At 40.7% G+C, this 20,776-nt stretch overlaps 2 protein-coding genes across 2 annotated transcripts in view; one reads left to right on the top strand and one right to left on the bottom strand.

The window, feature by feature from the left end:
• The window catches only part of FBXL7 (F-box and leucine rich repeat protein 7), a 434,790-nt gene that overhangs the window by 379,462 nt on the left and 34,552 nt on the right, over positions 1 to 20,776 (bottom strand). The window lies entirely within an intron of this gene.
• LOC129036811 (CCA tRNA nucleotidyltransferase 1, mitochondrial-like) overlaps positions 1 to 20,776 on the top strand; it is a 48,213-nt gene that overhangs the window by 11,140 nt on the left and 16,297 nt on the right. The window contains exon 1 of the mRNA XM_063664675.1: positions 1 to 20,776. This exon is cut by the window's left edge and continues 11,140 nt beyond it; it is cut by the window's right edge and continues 16,297 nt beyond it. Within this exon, the coding sequence (XP_063520745.1) occupies positions 8,874 to 9,914 (1,041 nt within the window). The 5' untranslated portion in view covers positions 1 to 8,873 and the 3' untranslated portion in view covers positions 9,915 to 20,776.

The raw sequence follows: 20,776 nt of genomic DNA, 5'->3' as shown, positions 1-20,776 counted from the left end.
CAGTAAGAACATATTCAAGAGGTAATGACTTAACATTAAATCTAAGAGGGAATCTAAGTAGAGGCCAACAAGGCAAAGAGGGAAGAGAAAAAGCATTCTCGACAAAGAGCGGATCATTTGCAAAGACTCCTAGGAGAGAAGGCACATGGTACATAAGACAAGTGGGCCAGGGTGTTGCAGAGAGAAGGGAAACCACGATAGGCAATGAAGCTGGACAAGACGGCTGGGGTCAAAATGACCAGGGATGTGTGGGTCAGACTTGATTATTTTGTTTTTTGGGGGTTTTGTTTGGTTGTTTGTTTTGACACAGAGTCTCACTCTGTCGCCAGGCTGGAGTGCAGTGGCACGATCTTGGCTCACTGCAACCTCCACCTCCAGGGTTCTAGCGATTCTCCTGCCTCAGCCTGAGTAGCTGGGACTATAGGTGCCCGCCGTCACGCCTGGCTAATTTTTGTATTTTTAGTAGAGATAAGGTTTTCACCATGTTAGCCAGGATGGTCTTCATCTCTTGACCTCGTGATCTTCCCACCTCAGCCTCCCAAAGTGCTGGGATTATAGGCGTGAGACATCGCGCCTGGCCAGGATTAATTATTTTAATCATTATGGTACTTATCCTAAGATCGGTGATGAGTTTTAAATAAAAAGGCGTCATAGTCAGATCTGCCTTTGAAAACATCATGCCTGCCACACTGTGGAAAATGAACTGTGGGAGGCAAGAGTGGAGATGAGTGGATCAGGCAGAAGGTGGCTGCAAAGGCCCAGGGCCTGAAGACCAGATACAGAGGAGAAAAATATGAGTCTGATTTAGGATGTACTGAGTGAGTTGTCTCTGAAATGGCCAGGATGAGACTGATATCTTGAGTGTATGAGGATAAAACCCATTGGGGAAATCTAGGCCATGGATACAAATGTGTGAGTCAATGAGACCAATTTGTAGCCTTCCTGAAAGACATGAGAACAGGTGAGTTTTTCAAGGGAGAGATGATGGCATGAAAAGAAAAGGGTCAGTGACTTGCACAGAGAATATAAGCCATAAGACAGGCAGACGCAAGACCAGGAGACTGTTGTGTCATGGGCCAGAGGATAAAAGTATTTCTACCAGGACAGGAAGAAGTGGCCAATAGCATTCATCAAATGAGATGGTAAATGATGAAATTAAACTGAATATCTGACAAAACTCCTCTAAGACAATGTATAGCATAGTGTAGCATACCCTGAAAAAATGATGATTACTGTTATTAATGGCTCACAAACTTTTGTGGACATCAAACTAAACAATCTGTATGTCAGAGTGCCTGACAAGAAGACCTTCAACAAATGTAAGTAGTAATCATTCTTCCCTTTGGAAAACGGGATGCATTGTTTTATGTTTATAAATTCCTCCAAAACCATGAAATACACAAGACCATATAAGAACAAGAAGACAGAAGAGAATGGAAGGAAAGGGACTCTTTAAAAGTAAGAAGGGTGTTTCCTGGAGACATAAGTCAAGAGTAAACTGGACTTGTGAGCTTCTCCCAGTGTCAGCCTATGACAGAAGCAGAGATAGATCAAAAGCACCGTATCCACACACATATTCAGAAACAGATATACACAAAAATATAACACCACTTCCAGATACAGAAACAATGAAGAGGCATAAAATGGATTTTTTGGAAAAAATTCCTTAACATGTTTTATAAATTTCTAAAGGTTTATCCCATATCAAAAACAGTTAAAATTATTTAAATAAATGAATAAAGATCCACAGGAGTCCCAACCAGGAGTGTCCATCTCCATGCTGCCATGAAGACACAGTGTGAGACGGGCTGTCACTGAATGACGCCAGGGACTCGTTTCCTCTTGTGCCTGCTAAAAATCCCTTGCAAGTCTGAAAGAGGAAAATTCTTGCTCTTGATAATATCCCACATAATAATACACTACAGACCCCCAGTGTGACTACCAGTTGGATAATTATACAGAAATAATGCAGTGTTCCAATTCTTTGTAGAAAGAACTTTACACAGAACAGAGGCTTCCTGCCTTGAAAGGGGAACTATTCAAACGTTGCTGCCTAACTGCTAAAGCAAAGGAGTTCCATGGCAACGTAGACGCTCCGGGTCAAGTACACGTTCTGAGAAACCAAGGGATATGTAAAGAACACAAACCCATGGGCACAAACCAACAGGGGCCTACACAGGCAGTGTTTTCGCTAATAAAGCCCTTGTCATGTCGTAACATGACAATTCTGTGGCAGGGCTGAGTACAACAAAAACAATGAGGGACAAAAGGAAGGATCTTCCTAATAGGAGGTTTTTTGCCTCATTTGCCCAATCCAAAAAAGGTGGATTTTCATTTACTTCAAATTGGCAAAAAATAATAACTCCCACCCTGTTTTGCATGGCCAAAAGCCCAGATTTAGATTTCAACATTTGCTCATATGCTACTGTTTAAGTCAAGTCTTGAACTGTTTCAGCTGCTCCAAAGGGGAGGTCAGAAATAAGGGGAGTGGACAGGCCCATGGCCCAGTGGACTCAGGACTCACACTGGAGTCAGGATCAAGTGAGGTCTCATTACCTTTGGGCAGTCCCCAAATGAGCAAGGCATTTTCAGCCAAGAGTTTGGGAGAACTTGGGTTGCCACAAAGAGATCTGAACTTGTTTTAACTTGTTAAGTCAGTTGTAGAAACACAAAGGTTTAAAGCAGTTTGATGGCTATGTAAATAAGAAAGTTTGCAAAGAACCTGGGTCTACCTCTGGCTATTCAGCAGCTTGGCAAGAGATGACCGAGTTCTCGGAGTCCCCATCTTTGCATCTGTGAAAGAAAAGAAGATGACACAGCCTGCAGTTCTCCTTGGTTCGTTTCAGGCCTAAGTTTTGGGTGCCTCAATAGTACCTTCCCAACAGCGCCTTCCAGAAGTCTATCATTTGGCCTATTTTTATTTGGCAACAATCAAAATCTCCATGATTCCTTGTCACCCATCATACCACCTCAGCTACCAATCACACCATCTCTGCTACCTGAGCCTGTTAAATATGTCCCAGAAGCCATTTGTGACATGATTTTCATTCCAGCCACCAGCTATCTCCCAACAGCTTAGTGATATAAACGAGTTTTCCAAGCCTCCTTCAAGGGAAAATAAAAATACTTAAAGTTGCTTTTGAAAAGTCCTGCCAAGTTTCTAGGCTTATATTCTTCAAGGACATTTTTATTTAGTGCACCCCTGAGAGGTGGAAAGAAAAGTAACCTGGGAGAATGTTAGTATTTCAACATAGTTAGCCAATATTCTCTAGCACAAGAGGTCTTCAGCAACACACTGTCTAAAGCCTTTTTGTACAGAAGTTTCTGCTGGGCTCAGATTTCTACCCAAATCTCTGCAGGTACCTTGCATGCAGCAGTACCATGACTGCCCGCAGGCCTATATTTCTAAACATCCCCTTCCACCCACCTTGGCTATCCAGTTTCTGTCCCCTGCACCCCAACTGCAATGGCCAGATTTCTGGTTTCAAAAGGTTCTCCATAGGGACCACCCTAGCACCTAACAGAAATGGAGGCAATATGCAGGGTGGTTAGAGTGGCATCATGCAAAAATTTTTTGAAAGAGCCAGAGAGTATTTTAGTCTTTGTGGGCCTAGAGTCAGAATCAAGGATATTATGTAGCTACTTATATAACAAGAGAGAAAACAAGTTCCTACATTTGTATTCAAAAAATTCAAATACAATAATAATTGACTACAACTGCTTGTAATTACAAGTTGACTAATGAAAGATGTGAATATTTTTTGGTGAGGGGATAACATTTTCCTTAATGGAGATTAAAAATTAGTGTTTCCTCTCATCAATAGGATTTTAATGTTCATGCAAAGAAACATTTTTAGCTCCCTGGCCTTACAAAGAAAGGCAAGGGGCAGGATTTGGCCCACGTGATGTAATTTACCAAATCAAGGTGGTTTCAGTCACAAGCTTGAGATTCTGGCTATGCTTGGGTTGATGCTAGTGCTACAACTCATCTGCCAGCTTCTGACTTCACTTCTCCAAGATATACTTTTCTCCTCTTTCCAAAGAGGCCAACTGTACGCGTTCCACAAATGAATGACCAACATTTGTTGAACTCCTACTTTGTGCTGGGAATTATTCTATGCTATGTGTAGAATATGCTATGCCTCATGTATTAGCTTGTTTAGTGATGTGAAAGGAAATTAAATCTTAAATCTAAGTTAAGCCAAAGGGAAAAGTCAAGTTTGGAACAGAGTCACAGAAACCTGCCTCCCCTTTTTGGTTCCTAAATAACATGGCTACAAGATGAAACACTACAAGCCTCCCCCATATCTTGCCCACAAAGAAATTCCTAGTGACCTGCAAGATCTTTACCTTAAGGTGTTTCTTCTTTCACCTTAAGATTTCACCATGGCAATGTAAATTGATAGCTTATGTTTACAGGTACAGTCACCCCCCTGCCCACCAAACACAAATACATATCCGATTGTTCCCCTATCCTGTTTCCTCTGTTATCTTACGTAAAAATGCAGATTCCCTGCATTTTTCCTCTGCCCCATTTGTCTATGTCATCTTTTGTTTAAAAAAAAAAAAAAAAAGCAGATTCTCTGAGCCAAACAAATAAATGACTATTTTTCCCTACCTACCTCTTACATGAAAATTGTATACTTCTCAATATCCCGCCCTTTCCACTTTAAATTTGGAGCCCTCAAAATCACCTTTGGAGAGAGGCATAGACCTGTCTCCTGGGCACACGTCCTTAACTTTGGCAAATAAACCTTCTAAAATGATTGAGACTTGCCTTGTGATTTTTCTCTATTGACAGTGGTCAATACATTTCTACAAACAAGGTATCATTTTTGTCCCCATTTTATAGATAAAGAGACTGAGGAACAGTGAGGTTAAGCAAAATGCTCCTGGTTAAATACCTAGGTACAGAAAGAGGCAGACTGAGAGCACCTCCTTATACCCAGGACCTGTATGAAGTGTTTGATGAATGTTAACTATTATCATTTTATTCTTGTTAATGAGGTATGTCAATTAAGTAATTAGGATGAATTTTAATGTACATTCCAGAACATAAACATCAAAATGAATTTTGTCCTTCAAAGGAGTTTACCTTGGAAGGCTTTGTGCATTCCAAATAAAGCATCATTGTTCAAAATGCTTTTGGTTTCACCCTTCAAAGCTATGGTCTATTAACCCCACAGAGGGCTTTTGATCTCATTACTCCATTGCTCCTAATTTCCCTTGGTAAATTATAAGGTAATAGATCAGTTAATGAAATATTAGACCACTCCTAAGATAGTCTATTGTTGACTTAGGAAGAGAAGAACTTCTAGTATCCTTTCATGTAAATGGGAAATTAGAATGCCAGTGGAGGATGTTTCCCAATTTCAGGATCTGCCACCTACATCTTATCTGGGATCATTCCCATTCTCATCTTTCTGCAGTGCTAGACAGCCCAGGTCGGGAAACTAACCATGCCTGCAGGTGGTGTCACTCACGTTGCTGACTTCAAGTTCCCCCAGCAAAGGACAATCTTCCAGGTAACCTTGGACTTAGTTCTACCCCCTTCTTTACTTGTAGTTGACAAGAATAACTGTAGGATGTGCTGGGTATGCACCATCCTGAGGCAAGGAAGGACTGGCCAGAACATCCTGGGCTCTTTCTAGTCTCCCTCTGGAAACAGGATGTCCTTCAGTGCTTTAGCCCAGCAGACCCAATTACCCTGGGGTATAAAATCAAGGGCAGGCTGCTTTCTAAGGTCCCTAAGCAGCAGTGGAAGTGGAGTGTGTGCAGATGAGACTCTATTCAGCCCAGGCCCCTTTCCGGAGCAACCAGCTCACAATGAATCCCAGGCATCTGCCATTCCTGGCTGCCTCTCTAATAAACTGCTTCAAGTAACTTGTGTGGGGGTGTCCTGTCTCACCAGACTCAAACAAGTCAGTAATCAGTGCACAATGAAACTGCTTCACACCTTGCACTGCTGCACACTGGTCCTTTCATTCACCTGTCATAGACTCCTGCTCTTCACACCCACAGCTGCTAGGCGTGGCTCCCCAGACACCAGCTTAGTCATCTGCTAAGATGAAAGGGAAATTTTCCCAAGAGGTAATCAGTTTTCTTCATTTTCTCTAAACACTTAGGAGGTATCCCCAAGATTGCAAACATAAGCAAAACAGGAGGCACAGGTATGCAGATGCAAACCTCCTGGGAAGGGGCTCACAAACCGGGAGCACTATAGGTCTACTCTAAGGCACCTCTCCTCGGGCAACCTCAAATGCACACCAGAACTTTAAATGCAAAAATCAGAATTCTCAAATCCATACCTCTGACCCAGGTCTCACTTCTGAATCAAGGACATGGCTATTCTGCTCAACCATGGCCCTGTTGGAAATATCCACCTGGCTTTTAAATATCGGTGTGTCAACTACGATGTGCTCAAAAAGCTTCTTCTTCCTGACTTTCAATTTGTTTTGTGATTACATCCCCACACCACAGGCCTCTATCCACTCTCCCCTACCTTATGTGCCCTTCCACCCAATTAATTTGCAATGCCCCATCTTGTCTGCATATGTATCTATCCAATAGAAATATGATGTGAGCAAAGAATGTGAGACCCATATGTAATTTTAAGTTTTCTAGAAGCAATATTTTTTTTTGTTTTTGAGACAGGGTCTCGCTCTGTAGCCCAGGCTGGAGTGCAGTAACGTGATCTCAGCTCACTGCAACTTCCACCTCATAGGTTCAAGTGATTCTCCTGCCTCAGCCTCCCAAGTAGCTGGAATTACAGGTGCCCGCCACCACACCCAGCTAATGTTTGTTTTTTTTGTTTGTTTTTTTGGAGATAGAGTCTCACTCTGTCATCTAGGCTGGAGTGCAATGGCGCCATCTCAGCTCACTGCAAACTCCGCATCCCGGGTTCAAGCATTTCTCCTGCCTCAGCCTCCTGACTAGCTGGAATTACAGGCACCCGCCGCCACGCCTGGCTGACTTTTGTATTTTCAGTAGAGATGGAGTTTCACCATGTTGGCCAGGCTGGTGTCGAACTCCTGACCTCAGGTGATCCACCTGCCTCAGCCTCCCAAAGTGCTGGGATTACAGGCGTGAGCCACCGTGCCTGGCCGTAACTTCTGTATTTTCAGTAGAGATGGGGTTTCCCCATGTTGGCCAGAATGGTCTCAAACTCCTGACCTCAGGTAATCCGCCTGCCTCAGCCTCCCAAAGTGCTGGGATTACGGCATGAGTCACTGCATCTGTCCTAGAAACAATATTTTAAAAGTATAAAAGGGTAAATTGAATTATAATATATAACACATGCATGCTATAATTTTAATATGTAATCAAGATAAAAATATTAAGAAGATATTTTACATTACCTTTTTCATACTATGTTTTGAAAATCCAGTTTGTGTATTACACTTACAGCACATCTTGATTCTAATTAGGCACATCTCAAATGTTCAGTAGCCACCTGTGGCTAGCAGTTACCATAGTGGTCAGTGCAGATGTCAACTCTACCCAACATTCAAAGAGTAGCTGAACTCTTCCACTCTGCAAGAAAGTTTCACTAGTTTTTGTAGCCCTTATACATCTTTTCCTTCTTTGAATTGCCATTAACTTGATAACCAAACACACTGTTGCACAATTAGCTAATTCCATGTATTTCATGACTATAAATTTTATCTTCACAACCAGGCTACAAACATATAAAGAACAACATCTGTTTTGTCCCCAGCATATCTATTATGATGCCAGATATATCCATTCAATAAATATAAACTAATTTTTGATGACAAATCAATAAACCAAGAAATTATATGTCAGTATTAAAGAAAGGGGGAGATTGAGGGTGAAATCATTAAAAAAAACTCTAAGAAGTAAAGACACAGTGACATTCAGTTGAAAAAAATAATGATCTATATGAAAATATATCATTGTCATTCCAAATGTCACTATTATTCAATTTCACCTGTATTTTTAGTGTGTGTAAGTTTCAAATGCTGTCATAGTAAAACTGTGCCTGCAATCCTCACCAAACATGAAGGAATAACTCTAGAGGAAAACTAGAGATAATAACTTGAATAAAAATGACATATTCAGCAGAAGCTCTCTATCACAGCTTTAGTTGTTCTGATTATTTAGCAAAGTCACCCACTAGACTGTGGTGTCCAGGAGGGATTGTCTGTCTTGTTCATGTTGAATCCTCAGCTCATGGTGCATTCAGTCTCATTACTCCATTGCTCCTAATTTCCTTTTCTAAATTATAAGCAAACAGATACGCTAATAAAATATCAGACCACCTCTAAGACAGTCTTATGTTAACTTAGGAGAAGAACTAGTAAAGTGTCTGGCACAGAGCCAATACTCAATTAAGGTTTGTTATCTGAATTGGTACCAGATAGATCTGGGATGTGAATCCCAATGATAAAAAATAAGCATAACATATGTGTTGGGAAATACGGGTCCAATGTGAGCATTGAGAATGGAGTTAGAAGAAATAAGCTTAAGTCTTCCTAATTGTTCTAAGGAGATTCCCATGGATCAGAAACAATAAGGCAGGGCGCATGGCGGCGGTGGCGGCGGCGGCAGCAGCGGGGCCGATGTGTAGTTGGTGACTGCCTCTCCAGATGCTGAGGTGCCTGTATCATTGGCACAGGCCAGTGCTGAACTGTAGGTGGAGTAGGCTGTGCCTTCTGAAGCGGTATCTATTTACAATGAAGTTGCAGTCTCCCGAATTCCAGTCACTTTTCACAGAAGGATTGAAGAGTCTGACAGAATTATTTGTCAAAGAGAATCACGAATTAAGAATAGCAGGAGGAGCAGTGAGGGATTTATTAAATGGAGTAAAACCTCAGGATATAGATTTTGCCACCACTGCTACCCCTACTTAAATGAAGGAGATGTTTCAGTCGGCTGGGATTCGGATGATAAACAACAGAGGAGAAAAACACGGAACAATTACTGCCAGGCTTCATGAAGAAAATTTTGAGATTACTACACTACGGATTGATGTCACCACTGATGGAAGACATGCTGAGGTAGCATTTACAACTGACCAGCAGAAAGATGTGGAATGCAGAGATCTCACTATAAATTGTATGTTTTTAGGTTTTGATGGCACTTTATTTCACTACTTTAATGGTTATGAAGATTTAAAAAATAAGAAAGTTAGATTTGTTGGACATGCTAAACAGAGAATACAAGAGGATTATCTTAGAATTTTAAGATACTTCAGGTTTTATGGGAGAATTGTAGACAAACCTGGTGACCATGATCCTGAGACTTTGGAAGCAATTGCAGAAAATGCAAAAGGCTTGGCTGGAATATCAGGAGAAAGGATTTGGGTGGAACTGAAAAAAATTCTTGTTGGTAACCACGTAAATCATTTGATTCACCTTATCTATGATCTTGATGTGGCTTCTTATATAGGTTTACCTGCTAATGCAAGTTTAGAAGAATTTGACAAAGTCAGTAAAAATGTTGAAGGTTTTTCACCAAAGCCAATGACTCTTTTGGCCTCATTATTCAAAGTACAAGATGATGTCACAAAATTGGATTTGAGGTTGAAGATCTCAAAAGAAGAGAAAAACCTTGGCTTATTTATAGTTAAAAATAAGAAAGATTTAATTAAAGCAACAGATAGTTCAGACCCATTGAAACCCTATCAAGACTTCATTATAGATTCTAGGGAACCTGATGCACCTACTCGTGTATGTGAACTACTCAAGTACCAAGGAGAGCACTGTCTCCTAAAGGAAATGCAGCAGTGGTCCATTCCTCCATTTCCTGTAAGTGGCCATGACATCAGAAAAGTGGGCATTTCTTCAGGAAAAGAAATTGGGGCTCTATTACAACAGTTGCGAGAACAGTGGAAAAAAAGTGGTTACCAAATGGAAAAAGATGAACTTCTGAATTACATAAAGAAGACCTAAAACTGATGGCTACTGAAAAGCAGAGCATTTCTGGTAAGACTAAATTTTCTCCCCTCCCTCTTAATGAGGTTTTAGAGACTACACCAGAATAAAAGACAGTTTAGGGGACCTCTGTAGAACAACAAGGGTCTTATTTTGTGAATTATATTTCAAGAACTAAACTGAGATCCACCTTTCTGGATCTGATTTATATCACTGAATGTACAGTTCTTTTGGAATAGTTTCACCTGAGAAAACATAGTTGGCTATTATCTTAACCTGTTCAGGCTTTTAAAAAAAAATTGTTTTTGCATAGGGTAGTACTAAGATCTTAAAAAGTGGTAACTTTCTTGAAGAAAAAATGTTTATTGTTTGCAATTGAGATAACTGGGTTACCTTAACAATGACTGTCTATGATGTGTCAGTTCTTATCTGAATTCCAAAATAAACTTGTGCGTAAAAAAGAAAAAGAAAAAAAAAAAAGAAACAATAAGGCAGGGAGACAGCACCTCCACTTGTAAAGAAAGTGCAGAATATGGGATCTTTGCCTCCAGAAAGATTCATTTCTTTCTCTGTGTATAGAGAATCCCAATAAACCTTCACAGTAAAATGTTAGAAGGTCTTACCTTGGTATGCTAAAGGAGATATGTAATAATCTGCTGATCCAAAACTCAATGAATAAGACGGCTAAAAAGAATGAAGTCAGATGAAGATGAAATTCACATAATTCATGGAGCAAGCCAAACGGAGCTGAGCAGTCAACAGGATACTATTCCATGCTCCCAAACAATAAGGGCCAATGAATGTTCCCAGGCTAGAAATGCCCCCCACTGGGCTGTTTAATCTCCCTACTCACAAGCAAATTCTGTATCCATACTCTACTCTGAGATTAATCATGAGCATCAGCCTAGGCCCAAAACTTAAAGTTAATATAATATATTTTTCCTTCTTTTCTATTTATATTTGGTGGCATGTGTGGCAGGCTGGGGGACGTGTGTGTCTGTGTGTGTGTGTGTGCGTGTGTGTGTGTGTGTGTAATGTACAGGCTACCCTAAAAATGGGTGAGCCTGCATTACCAGATATCTCAATGACATAGAGCAACTGCAAAATCAAACCAGACAAAGAAAAACAGTAATTGTCAAAATGGCCATATGAAATAATGATTCTTAAAAGGGACGCCTTTGACCATCACATAATGCTGGGCCAGTTGTATTTCCAGTGAGTTCTCATGTGAGGTTCCCTTGACATACTGAAACAAGGGAGAAGCCTGGATGGATAAGCAAGGGCAATCTAACTGATGCAGGATAGGTGAGCCCCAGAATTGGGGCTTAGCCCAGGTGGGTGCTTGGCTTTGCCCAGAAAAGAATTCAAGGGAGAGTTGGTTGAGTCAGACAGCAACTCTTATTGAAGCAGCAGTGTCAGAGCAGCAGCAGAGGCACTGCTCCTTGCAGAGCAGGGCTACCCCATAGGCAATGTGTCCAGAGTACATTCTCAGAGGCAGTTCTGCACTCATATTTATACCTACTTTTAATTACATGCAAATTAAAGGGTAGCTTATGCAGAAATTTCTCGGTCAGCGTGTCTTACAGAAAACTGCTTCCCTACCTCCCGCCCTGTTTTAGCTGGTCCTAAATTTGGTATGGTGCCCCAGTCCCACCTCCAGAGTTGAGTCTTGCCTCCTACCTCATCAACTGCTGACAGAGCACAGAGAAAATGCAAATGTGGCAGAACAGGACATTTATTTCCTGGGCCTATTTACCTTTAAGAACCATTTCAAAAACAGTTGGAAGACTTTAAAAGAAATGCATATAACATCTATAGTTCAATGGCCCAATAACTGTTGCTACCCGATGCCCTTTATACTGAGGTTGGCTTGATCCTTAGCTAATTTTTAGTGTTTAGCACATGCAACTGATAACCAGACCCTGACTTGTCAAATTCCCATTCATCAACCAGCAGTTTCTCCCTGCATGTTTCCAGTATCATGGAGATACAAATTTGAGTGCATAATTTAGCCCTTGCTGGACTACTCTTAGGAGTAGGGAATGTCCATTCCCATGCCTAGCTTGAAGCCTGCTGTGTATCAACAACAGCATATATGATTGTTGAACCAAATTGGGGTTGCTGATTGATATGGCCTGGCCAAAATCTCACCCAAATCTCACCTTGAATTGTAATAATCCCCAAGCGTCAAGGGTGGAGCCAGGTGGACACAATTGAATCATGGGGTGGTTTCCCCCATACCGTTCTTGTAGTAGTGAATAAGTCTCACAGATATGATGGTTTTATAAAGGGGAGTTCCCTGCACATGCCCTCTTGTCTGCCACCATGTAAGACGTACCTTTGCTTCTCCTTTGCCTTCTGCCATGATTGTGAGGCCTCCCCAGCCATGTGGAACCATGAGTCCATTAAACCTCTTTTCTTTATAAATTACTTAGTCTCAGGTATGTCTTTATTAGCAGCATGAGAACAGACTAATACACTGATCTTCTTTTGGAAATGTGGAAGAAAATTACTTTCTTCCAAGGACAACTTCCTTTCTGTATTACTCACAAATGGACATCTATTAAATCTATATTTGTAACTTCACTACTCAGGAATCTTAAATTTCCTTTCAGCATGGAAAGGGCAACTGGTGGATCACCCCATTCCCTGCCCGATTCCCCAACCTGCTTTTAGCTCAGGAAACCAGCTCTTCTGTACTCTGAAAGCAAAACTCTGCTCTTGTTTGTGTAAAGTGGCATAAAAATCATAGGGACATCAATATAAAACAGAGTAATCTTGTTCATGTTTTAGTGTATCTTATGATTTTAAAAGCAGGAAAGGAATTTCCCATTTAGAATGCTTTAGATTTGTCTCCATCAAAACATGCAAAAGGTCTTATAGATTCTGAAGTTTATCTCTCCACTCCATGTCTACTGACATCACAAAAGGTCATTTGTGATTTAGGGAATGCAAAATTAGAAGTCTGGAATTTCTGGCTCTTCCTACATGTTGAAATTGTGCCAAAGGAATAATGACAGTTACACTTGTAATGTACAGAAGATCATATGAAACTAGTAGACAGTTATAGCAATTATACTGGAAAAAATATGAAATTATAGAATGTGTGATCACTTATGACTGAAAATCATTTGTTATTGTAGGCTTCTAGAAGAATGCTCATAGGAAAGTCTGATGGGTGTTGGCAAAAAAAAATCTCCTATGCATTCTGTACCTCCATTCATTCATCAGCTAAAATGGGATAACAAAGAAAATTTTGATATGTGCATACTCACACTGTATCACATGTAGAATTATGTGAAAAGCAAATGAAACAAATCTGCAAGAAAGTTATTTGGAAATAAATAAAGAACCAAAATGTTTTATTACTAACTAAACATTTAAATGAACTGGTATTTTAAAAAAAAAACTTTCAGTGACACATCACGGTATAAAGTGTAATAATGCATCGATTCTGGTTTCTGACTCAAATATACCATTTCTTAAAGAGTATTATCTGACATCAAATGAGTCTTCATTTAGAGAAGATCTCCAGGAGCTGATAGGGAGCGATTTTCAGGATGTATTTTTAAAAAAATAAAAAATAAATAAAAAGCTTCATCTGAAGAGTGTGTATAACATGGTCCTTTTGAGCAATTAAAAAAAAAGGAGAACAGGAATCCACACTTTACACATGTATTTTTACAAAAAGAAACAGGGGTTAAGTAAGGTAAACTAGAAAGTAATGACAAGGGCTAACAAGAGAGGTGAGTGGGGGCCAGGCATGGTGGCTCATGCCTGTAATTCCAGCACTTTGGGAGGCCAAGGCAGGCGGATCACCTGAAGCCAGGAGTTCAAGACCAGCCTGGCCAACATGGTGAAACCCCGTCTCTACTAAAAATACAAAAATCAGCCGAGCATGGTGGCGGGCGCCTGTAATCCCAACTACTTGGGAGGCTGAGGCATGAGAATTGCTTGAACCTGGAAGGCAGAGGTTGCAGTAAGCCAAGGTCGCACCACTGTACTTCAGCCTGGAAAACAGAGTGAGATTCTGTCTCAAAAAAAAAAAAAAGAGGAGTGAGTGGGAATAGGGGTGGGGGTAAGATGGGAACAATACTTCTGTGGATACACCTTTATATATGTGTGTGTATATATATATATACACATATATACACACACATATATACATATATACACATATACATATATATGTGTATATATGCGCGTGTGTGTGTGTGTGTGTATATATATATAGTTTTTACTTTTGAACCATGTAAGTGTTTCTCATATTGAAAAATACAATTAAATTAGAACAAAATGAGGAGAAAAAATAAACTCCATCTTTGAATGTAAGCAGTACTGGATGGGATACTTGTATTGTGATGATTCACAGGAATGTCTCATTCTTAAGAGATTCATGCTGGAGGATTTGGGAGTGAGGCATCATTATATGTGCAACTCACTTGCAAATAGTTTAGCCAAAAGAAAATGTATATGCACATATATACTCCTATGTGCACACATATATGCACACACACACACACACACACACACATACATGGATAGGAAGGGAAAAGAAAGATAAAGTAAATGAAAGAAAATCTTAAAACATAGTAAACCTAGGGTCAATGGTCTGAAGGTTTGTATCTTTCCAAAATTCGTCAAAATCCTAACCCTGAAAGTGATACTATCAGGAGATGGGGTCCCTAGGAGGTAATTAGCTCATGATGATGGAGCCCTCATGAATGGGATCAGTGCCCTTATAAAAGGGACCCCAGAGAGCTCTCTCTCATCCTATTTCCACCACGTGCAGATACAAGGAGAAAATAGGAATCTGCAACCTGGCAGAGGGCTCTCAGCAGAACCTGACCACGCTGGTTCCCTGATCTTAGATGTTCAGCCTCCAGAACTATGAGGAATAAATGTCTGTTCTTTATAAGCCACCCAGGGTATGGTACTTTGTTATAGCATCTTGAATGGACTAAGATGCCAAGTGAACATCATCAAAAATAATTTTACCTTTATTCTTTTTCTTCTACCACTGCATAGAATTTTACCCCAAGCTTAGAAGAACTTCTGGGGACTTGCTGGCCTCATTGGTAGGAGATGGGGGGACAAGAAGTTAGAGAGGCAGGTAGGAGTTCGCACCTTGAGATATGAAATTGGGTTGTAGAGATTTTAAATCTAAAAAGACACCTGTGGACTTTGTCTTAGAAGAATGAACAAACAAATTCAGAACAAGTCTTCCTGCAGGTCAGATTCCTAGTGAAGTGGCTGAGTAAAAGACATGCAAATTTAAAATTCTGATGGACAATACCAAATTGTACTACAAAAGAATAACATAACTGATCAGTGATATACACCTTGGGTATTTTATTCATTTAAACAAATATTTGATTAGAGGGCCAAGAACAGAAGGTTAACCACAACCCTGACTCATGAGCTTTTGAATGATATTTTCCTTGTTGATGAAGCTGAAGGTACTTCTACCCAGGGATTTGCATCACCCCAAAACTGTCCTACAACCTACTCCAGTGACCACTGCCAAATCGGGCAGAATTACTTATTTTACATCTTTACATGTGAAAAATGGAGAATAAAGCCATTTTGAAAAAGCCATTATCATAAAATAATGAGAAATACAACCAGGAAAGCAGGTTTTCGCCCAACTTTGTATTTCCTAAAAATCCATAAACAGAATAAAATGCAGGATTCTTATAAACAATTGTGTCATTTTTAAAAAGAGTTTTTAGAAGAATAATCCTGAGTTAAATGCAGAGTGCCACTGTAATAAATATAGTATTATTTGTACAATATTTTTTAATTAGGGGGAAAAAGCCTAGGAGATTTAGCTGGAAAAGTTGCTCCTTTCACAAATGCCCCCCAGCAGGAGGGACCCAGCAGTGTGAACTATGGGAGGAATATTCAGCCCACACCCTCTTAAAATAATGTTGTAGAATATCTAGTAAAATCTCTCTTCTAGGGGACCAAGAGTCCTCAGCCTACCTCCCTCATCAATAGACACTTCTACAGAACATAAAACAAGCTAAAAAGCAACACAGCCCAAATGGAAAACTCACAGATGACATACAATCAGCTTAAAAAGAGGAAGCAAGTAAGCCAAGTACAGTGTAGACCATTAAGAGTTACTCAGTCTTGGAAAGCCCTTGTGTGAAATCTAAGATTTTCCAGCATCCTTAACCTGGGCTTTCTGTTTGTGTATAGGTGAGGAGAAACTTGAAAGTGGAGTCCCATTTTAAAAGATGTGCCATTTAACTATGAATCCCTATTGACGTCATTCCTGCAGCCATCAGAGCTTAACCCTACAAACCAAGCTAAGATCCGTCTAAGTCATTTGCTGTTGGGCATAATGAGATGTTACTGTTGCATTTTTATTGCCATTAGAATAAATTGCTCACAAGAGAAGGATGCTTCAGCTATTAAAATAAGTGAGCAGAAAAAAAGCTCAGGTATATAAGTATGTTTTATGTGAAACCGTCAGCCAACCATCTGCAAATCATTTTAGTTCTGTAAGCTAATAAAAAGTGCATGTGTTTTTTCTCCTATTTATCTTCTAGAAGTTTTTTCTTGTGTCTACCACTCATCAGAATAGATTTTTATTTTCTCCTCCATCTACATTATTTCACAGGCTCCTCTAATAGATGCTGTCTCTAAAGCTGTACAGAAGAATTACCGAGACATGCTTTCTGAGTTTGTATAAATCTCAAAATAAGCAAACAAACTGATTTCTCTCACGTTTTGGCTGGAATCACACCAAAACAATTCCATTGATCCACTGCTGCCCACCAGCCCTCCAAGTGCACACAGGCCTGAGCAGGGCCTTTCATAATCAGAACAGATGCATTGAAATAGCTTTAAATAGAATGCTCTGCCAGGAGACAAGGAAGACAGAGTATCAGGTTCCCAAAGCACATTTGCCATTAATATTCTGAGCTCATGAATGCCAGTAACTTCTTGAAAACTTGATTTCCAATGTCAACTTAAATCTGTTGATTTCTGTCCTAAGATTTCGCAAAAAACAATTATTCTACCTCCTCCAGTCCTACCAATACAATTGTGTTGTGTACAAGACACAGAAAGGGGTTTATTGACATTTTCTGTTCACCCCCTGAAGATAATAGTCCTCACTTGAATATTATAACAACAAACCATTGAAAAGCAAAATTTGGGCTATTTCTACTCACTGTTAGCAGATGAAGAATAGTATCATATCAGTTACTTATTTCCAAAAGAAAATCACGTTCTCGGTATTAAATGGGATCAGGAATTTTTTCCTGTAGGTCGTTATAAATTTCAAACTGTTTTTCTCATTGGGTCACCATTTCAATGTGTAGCTGGCATACTGAATAAGCAGGACTCAAAAGTGTAATTTATTTTGGTCCTCCACTACCCCCTTAGAATGTGTTTAATAGGGGAGAATTTATCTCCTGCCCCTGGATAAAAATTCAAGGAACTAAGTCCCACAGGGAAGAGAAACAAGATGTGCAGAAGAGATCTGATTTGACTGGTACTGATGAAATCTGGGTCTAGCTGATATTTAAGGCACTTTTCTGGATTATCTGGGGTACCCATCTTCCCCATAGCTCAGGACCTTTCATGACAGCTCTCTTGATGCAAATGAGGCCCTTTTCTCTAGCTGGCCACTAACTCTTTCCATGACCCAAAGATCCAATGATACCACCAGCTTTTCTCTGATGCGAGCTGGTCAAACCCAGGTGAACCTATTTGATACCATCTAAAACCAGTGGCCCCTTGCTCCTGCTCATGGGAGACTTACATCAGGTCTTTGAGAAATAATCAACACCTTTTTGCCACACACTCTCTCCTTTGCACACTGAAGTAGCTAGCCAGAAAGGAGATTTACAGCTAGGGAATAAACCCCATACTTCTATGAGCCCTCCCCCCTCCGGTGAACACAACAATTTATCCTGTTGGAGCCTTCTCAATGGCCTTGAGGGAAAGGAGAGGTATGTGCATATTCTCTGGCCTCACCAACCCCATCCTCTAGGGGATGGGGAAGAACGGCTCTTGCAAAGAATATCCACTTTTGTATTCTCTCTTTTAATCTTCAATAACGCAATCCTTTTTAGCTTCTATGCAGTGAATGGTTTAAGGGTTTATATAAAACTGGCTTTTCAAATTTCATTAAAAACTTTGTATTTGGTCTGGAGTCTTGGTGTGTCCTATCTACTATGTTTTCATGCCTCAGACAAAAACTTCTTAAAAATGCTGCTCCTCCAAAAAAGATATACAGATGGAAAATAAGCATATGAAAAGATATTTCACTTCCTATGCCATTAGGAAAACACAAAATAAAAACAAAACTGAGATATGACTTGTATCAGTCTATTTTCGCACTGCTATAAAGAATAGATGAGACTGGGTAATTTATAAACAAAAGAGGTTTAATTGACTCATAGTTCCACATGGCTGGGAAGTCCTCAGGAAACTTCTCATGATGGCAGAAAATGAAGGGGAAGCAAGGCACGACTTACAAGGCAGCAGGAGGGATACAAAGAGAAGGGAATTGCCAAACACTTTCAAATCATCAGATCTCACGAGAACTCACTCACTATCACAAGAACAGCATGGGAGAAATCACCCCCACGATTCAATCACTTCCCATCAGGTCCCTCCCTCAACACATGGGATTACAATTCAAAATGAGATTTGGGTGAAGACACAGAGCCAAACCATATCACTCTGCCCTTGGCCCCTCCCAAATCTCGTATCCCTCTCATATTTCAAAACACAATCATGCCTTCCCAACAGTCCCCCAAAGTCTAAACTCATTCCATCATTAACCCAAAAGTCCAAGACCAAGGTCTCATCTGAGACAAGGCAAGTCCCTTCCACCTATGAGCCTGTAAAATCAAAAGCAAGTTAGTTACTTCCAAGATACAATGAGAGTACAGGCATTGGTTAGATGCTCCCATCCCAAATAGGAGAAACTGGGCAAAACAAAGGGGCTACAGGCCCCATGAAAGTCCAAAACCCAGCAGGGCAGTCATTAAATCTTAAAGCTCCAAAATGATCTCCTTTGACTCCATGTCTCACATCCAGGGCACACTGATGCAAGATATGGGCTCTGAAGGCCTTAGGCATCTCCACCTCTGTCGCTCTGCAGGGCACAGCCACCACAGAAGCTTTCATGGGCTGGCATTGAGTGCTTGCAGCTTTTCCAAGTGCACAGTGCAAGCTGTTGGTGGATCTACCATTCTGGGGTCTGGAGGATGGTGTCCCTCTTCTCATAGCTCCATTAGGCAGTACCCCAGGGGGATTCTATGTGCACGTTCTAACCCCACATTTCCCTTCCGCGTTGCCCTAGCAGAAGCTCTCCATGAGGGCTCCACAGCAGACTTCTGCCTGGACATCCAGACGTTTGCGTACATACTCTGAAATCTAGGTGGAGGTTCCCAGACCTCAACTCTTAGCTTCTGCACACCTGCAGGCCCAACACCATGTAGAAGCTGCCAGGGCTTGGGGCTTGCACCCTCTGAAGCCACAGCCTGAGCTGGAGCAGATGGGCGGTAAGATGCCCAGTCCCAAGGCTGCACAGAGCAGCAAGGCCCTGGGCCCAGCCCACAGAACCATTTTTCCCTTCTAGGCCTCTGGGCCTGCAATAGGAGGGGCTGCCTTGAAGATACTTGAAATGCCCTGGAGACATTTTCCCCATCATCTTGGCAATTAACATTCAACTCCACATTACTTATGCAAATTTCTGCAGCTGGCTTGAATTTCTCCCCAGAAAATGGGTTTTTCTTTTCTGTCACATAGTCAGGCTTCACATTTTTTGAAATTTTATGTTCTGCTTCCCTCTTAAACAGAAGATCCAATTTCAGATTATCTCTTTGTGAACACATATGAGCATACTATTTTAGAAATAGCCAGATCACCTCTTGAATGCTTTGCTGCTTAGAAATTTCTGCTTCTTAGAAATATCTTCCACCAGATGCCCTAAATCATTTCTCTCAAGCTCAAAGTTCCACAGATCTCTAGGGCCGGGGCAAAATGCTGCCAGTCTCCTTGCTAAAGCATTACAAGAATGACCTTTACTCCAGTTCACAATAAGTTCTTCATCTCCATCTGATACCATCTCAGCCTGGACTTCACTGTCTATGTCACTATTAGCATTTTGGTCAAAATCATTCAACAAGTCTCTAGGAAATTCCAAACTTTCCCACATGTTCCTTTCTTCTTCTGAGCCCTCTAAACTGTTCCAACCTCTGCCCATTACCCAGTTCCAACGTTGCTTCCACATTTTCAGGTTATCTTTATAGCAGTACCCCATTCCTTGTACCAATTTCCTGTATTATTTTGGGTTTTTTTTCACTGCTATAAAGATACCTGAGACTGGATAGTTTATAAACAAAAGAGGTTAATTGACTCACAGTTCTGCATAGCTTGGGAGGCCTCAGGAAACTTACAATCATGGCAGAAGGCAAAGGGGAAGCAAGGCACATCTTACACGGCCACAGCAAGGATAGGGAGAGAGAGTGAGGGGTTAGCTGCCAAACACTTTTAAACTATCAGATCTCATGAGAACTCACTCACTATTAGGAAAACAGCATGAGTGAAACTGCCTTCATGATCCAGTCACTTCCCACCAGGTCCCTCCCCTGACATGTGGGGATTACAATTCAAGATGAGATTTGGGTGGGGACACACAGCCAAACCATATCACAACCAGACACCTATTAGAATGGCCACATCCAGAACACTGACAACACCAAACACTGGCAAGGATGTAGAGCAACAAGAACTCTCATTCACTGCTGGTGGAAATGCAAAATGGTACAGCCACTTGGAGGGCAGTTTTGCAGTTTCTTACAAAACTAAGTATACTCTAATTACACAATCCAGGAATAATACTCCTTGGT

The sequence above is a fragment of the Pongo pygmaeus genome, chromosome 4, assembly GCF_028885625.2.
Source record: "Pongo pygmaeus isolate AG05252 chromosome 4, NHGRI_mPonPyg2-v2.0_pri, whole genome shotgun sequence".
Classification (NCBI taxonomy): Eukaryota; Metazoa; Chordata; class Mammalia; order Primates; family Hominidae; genus Pongo; species Pongo pygmaeus.
The sequence above is the reverse complement of the archived record's forward strand: the minus strand, read 5'-3'. Positions and strand labels throughout refer to the sequence as shown.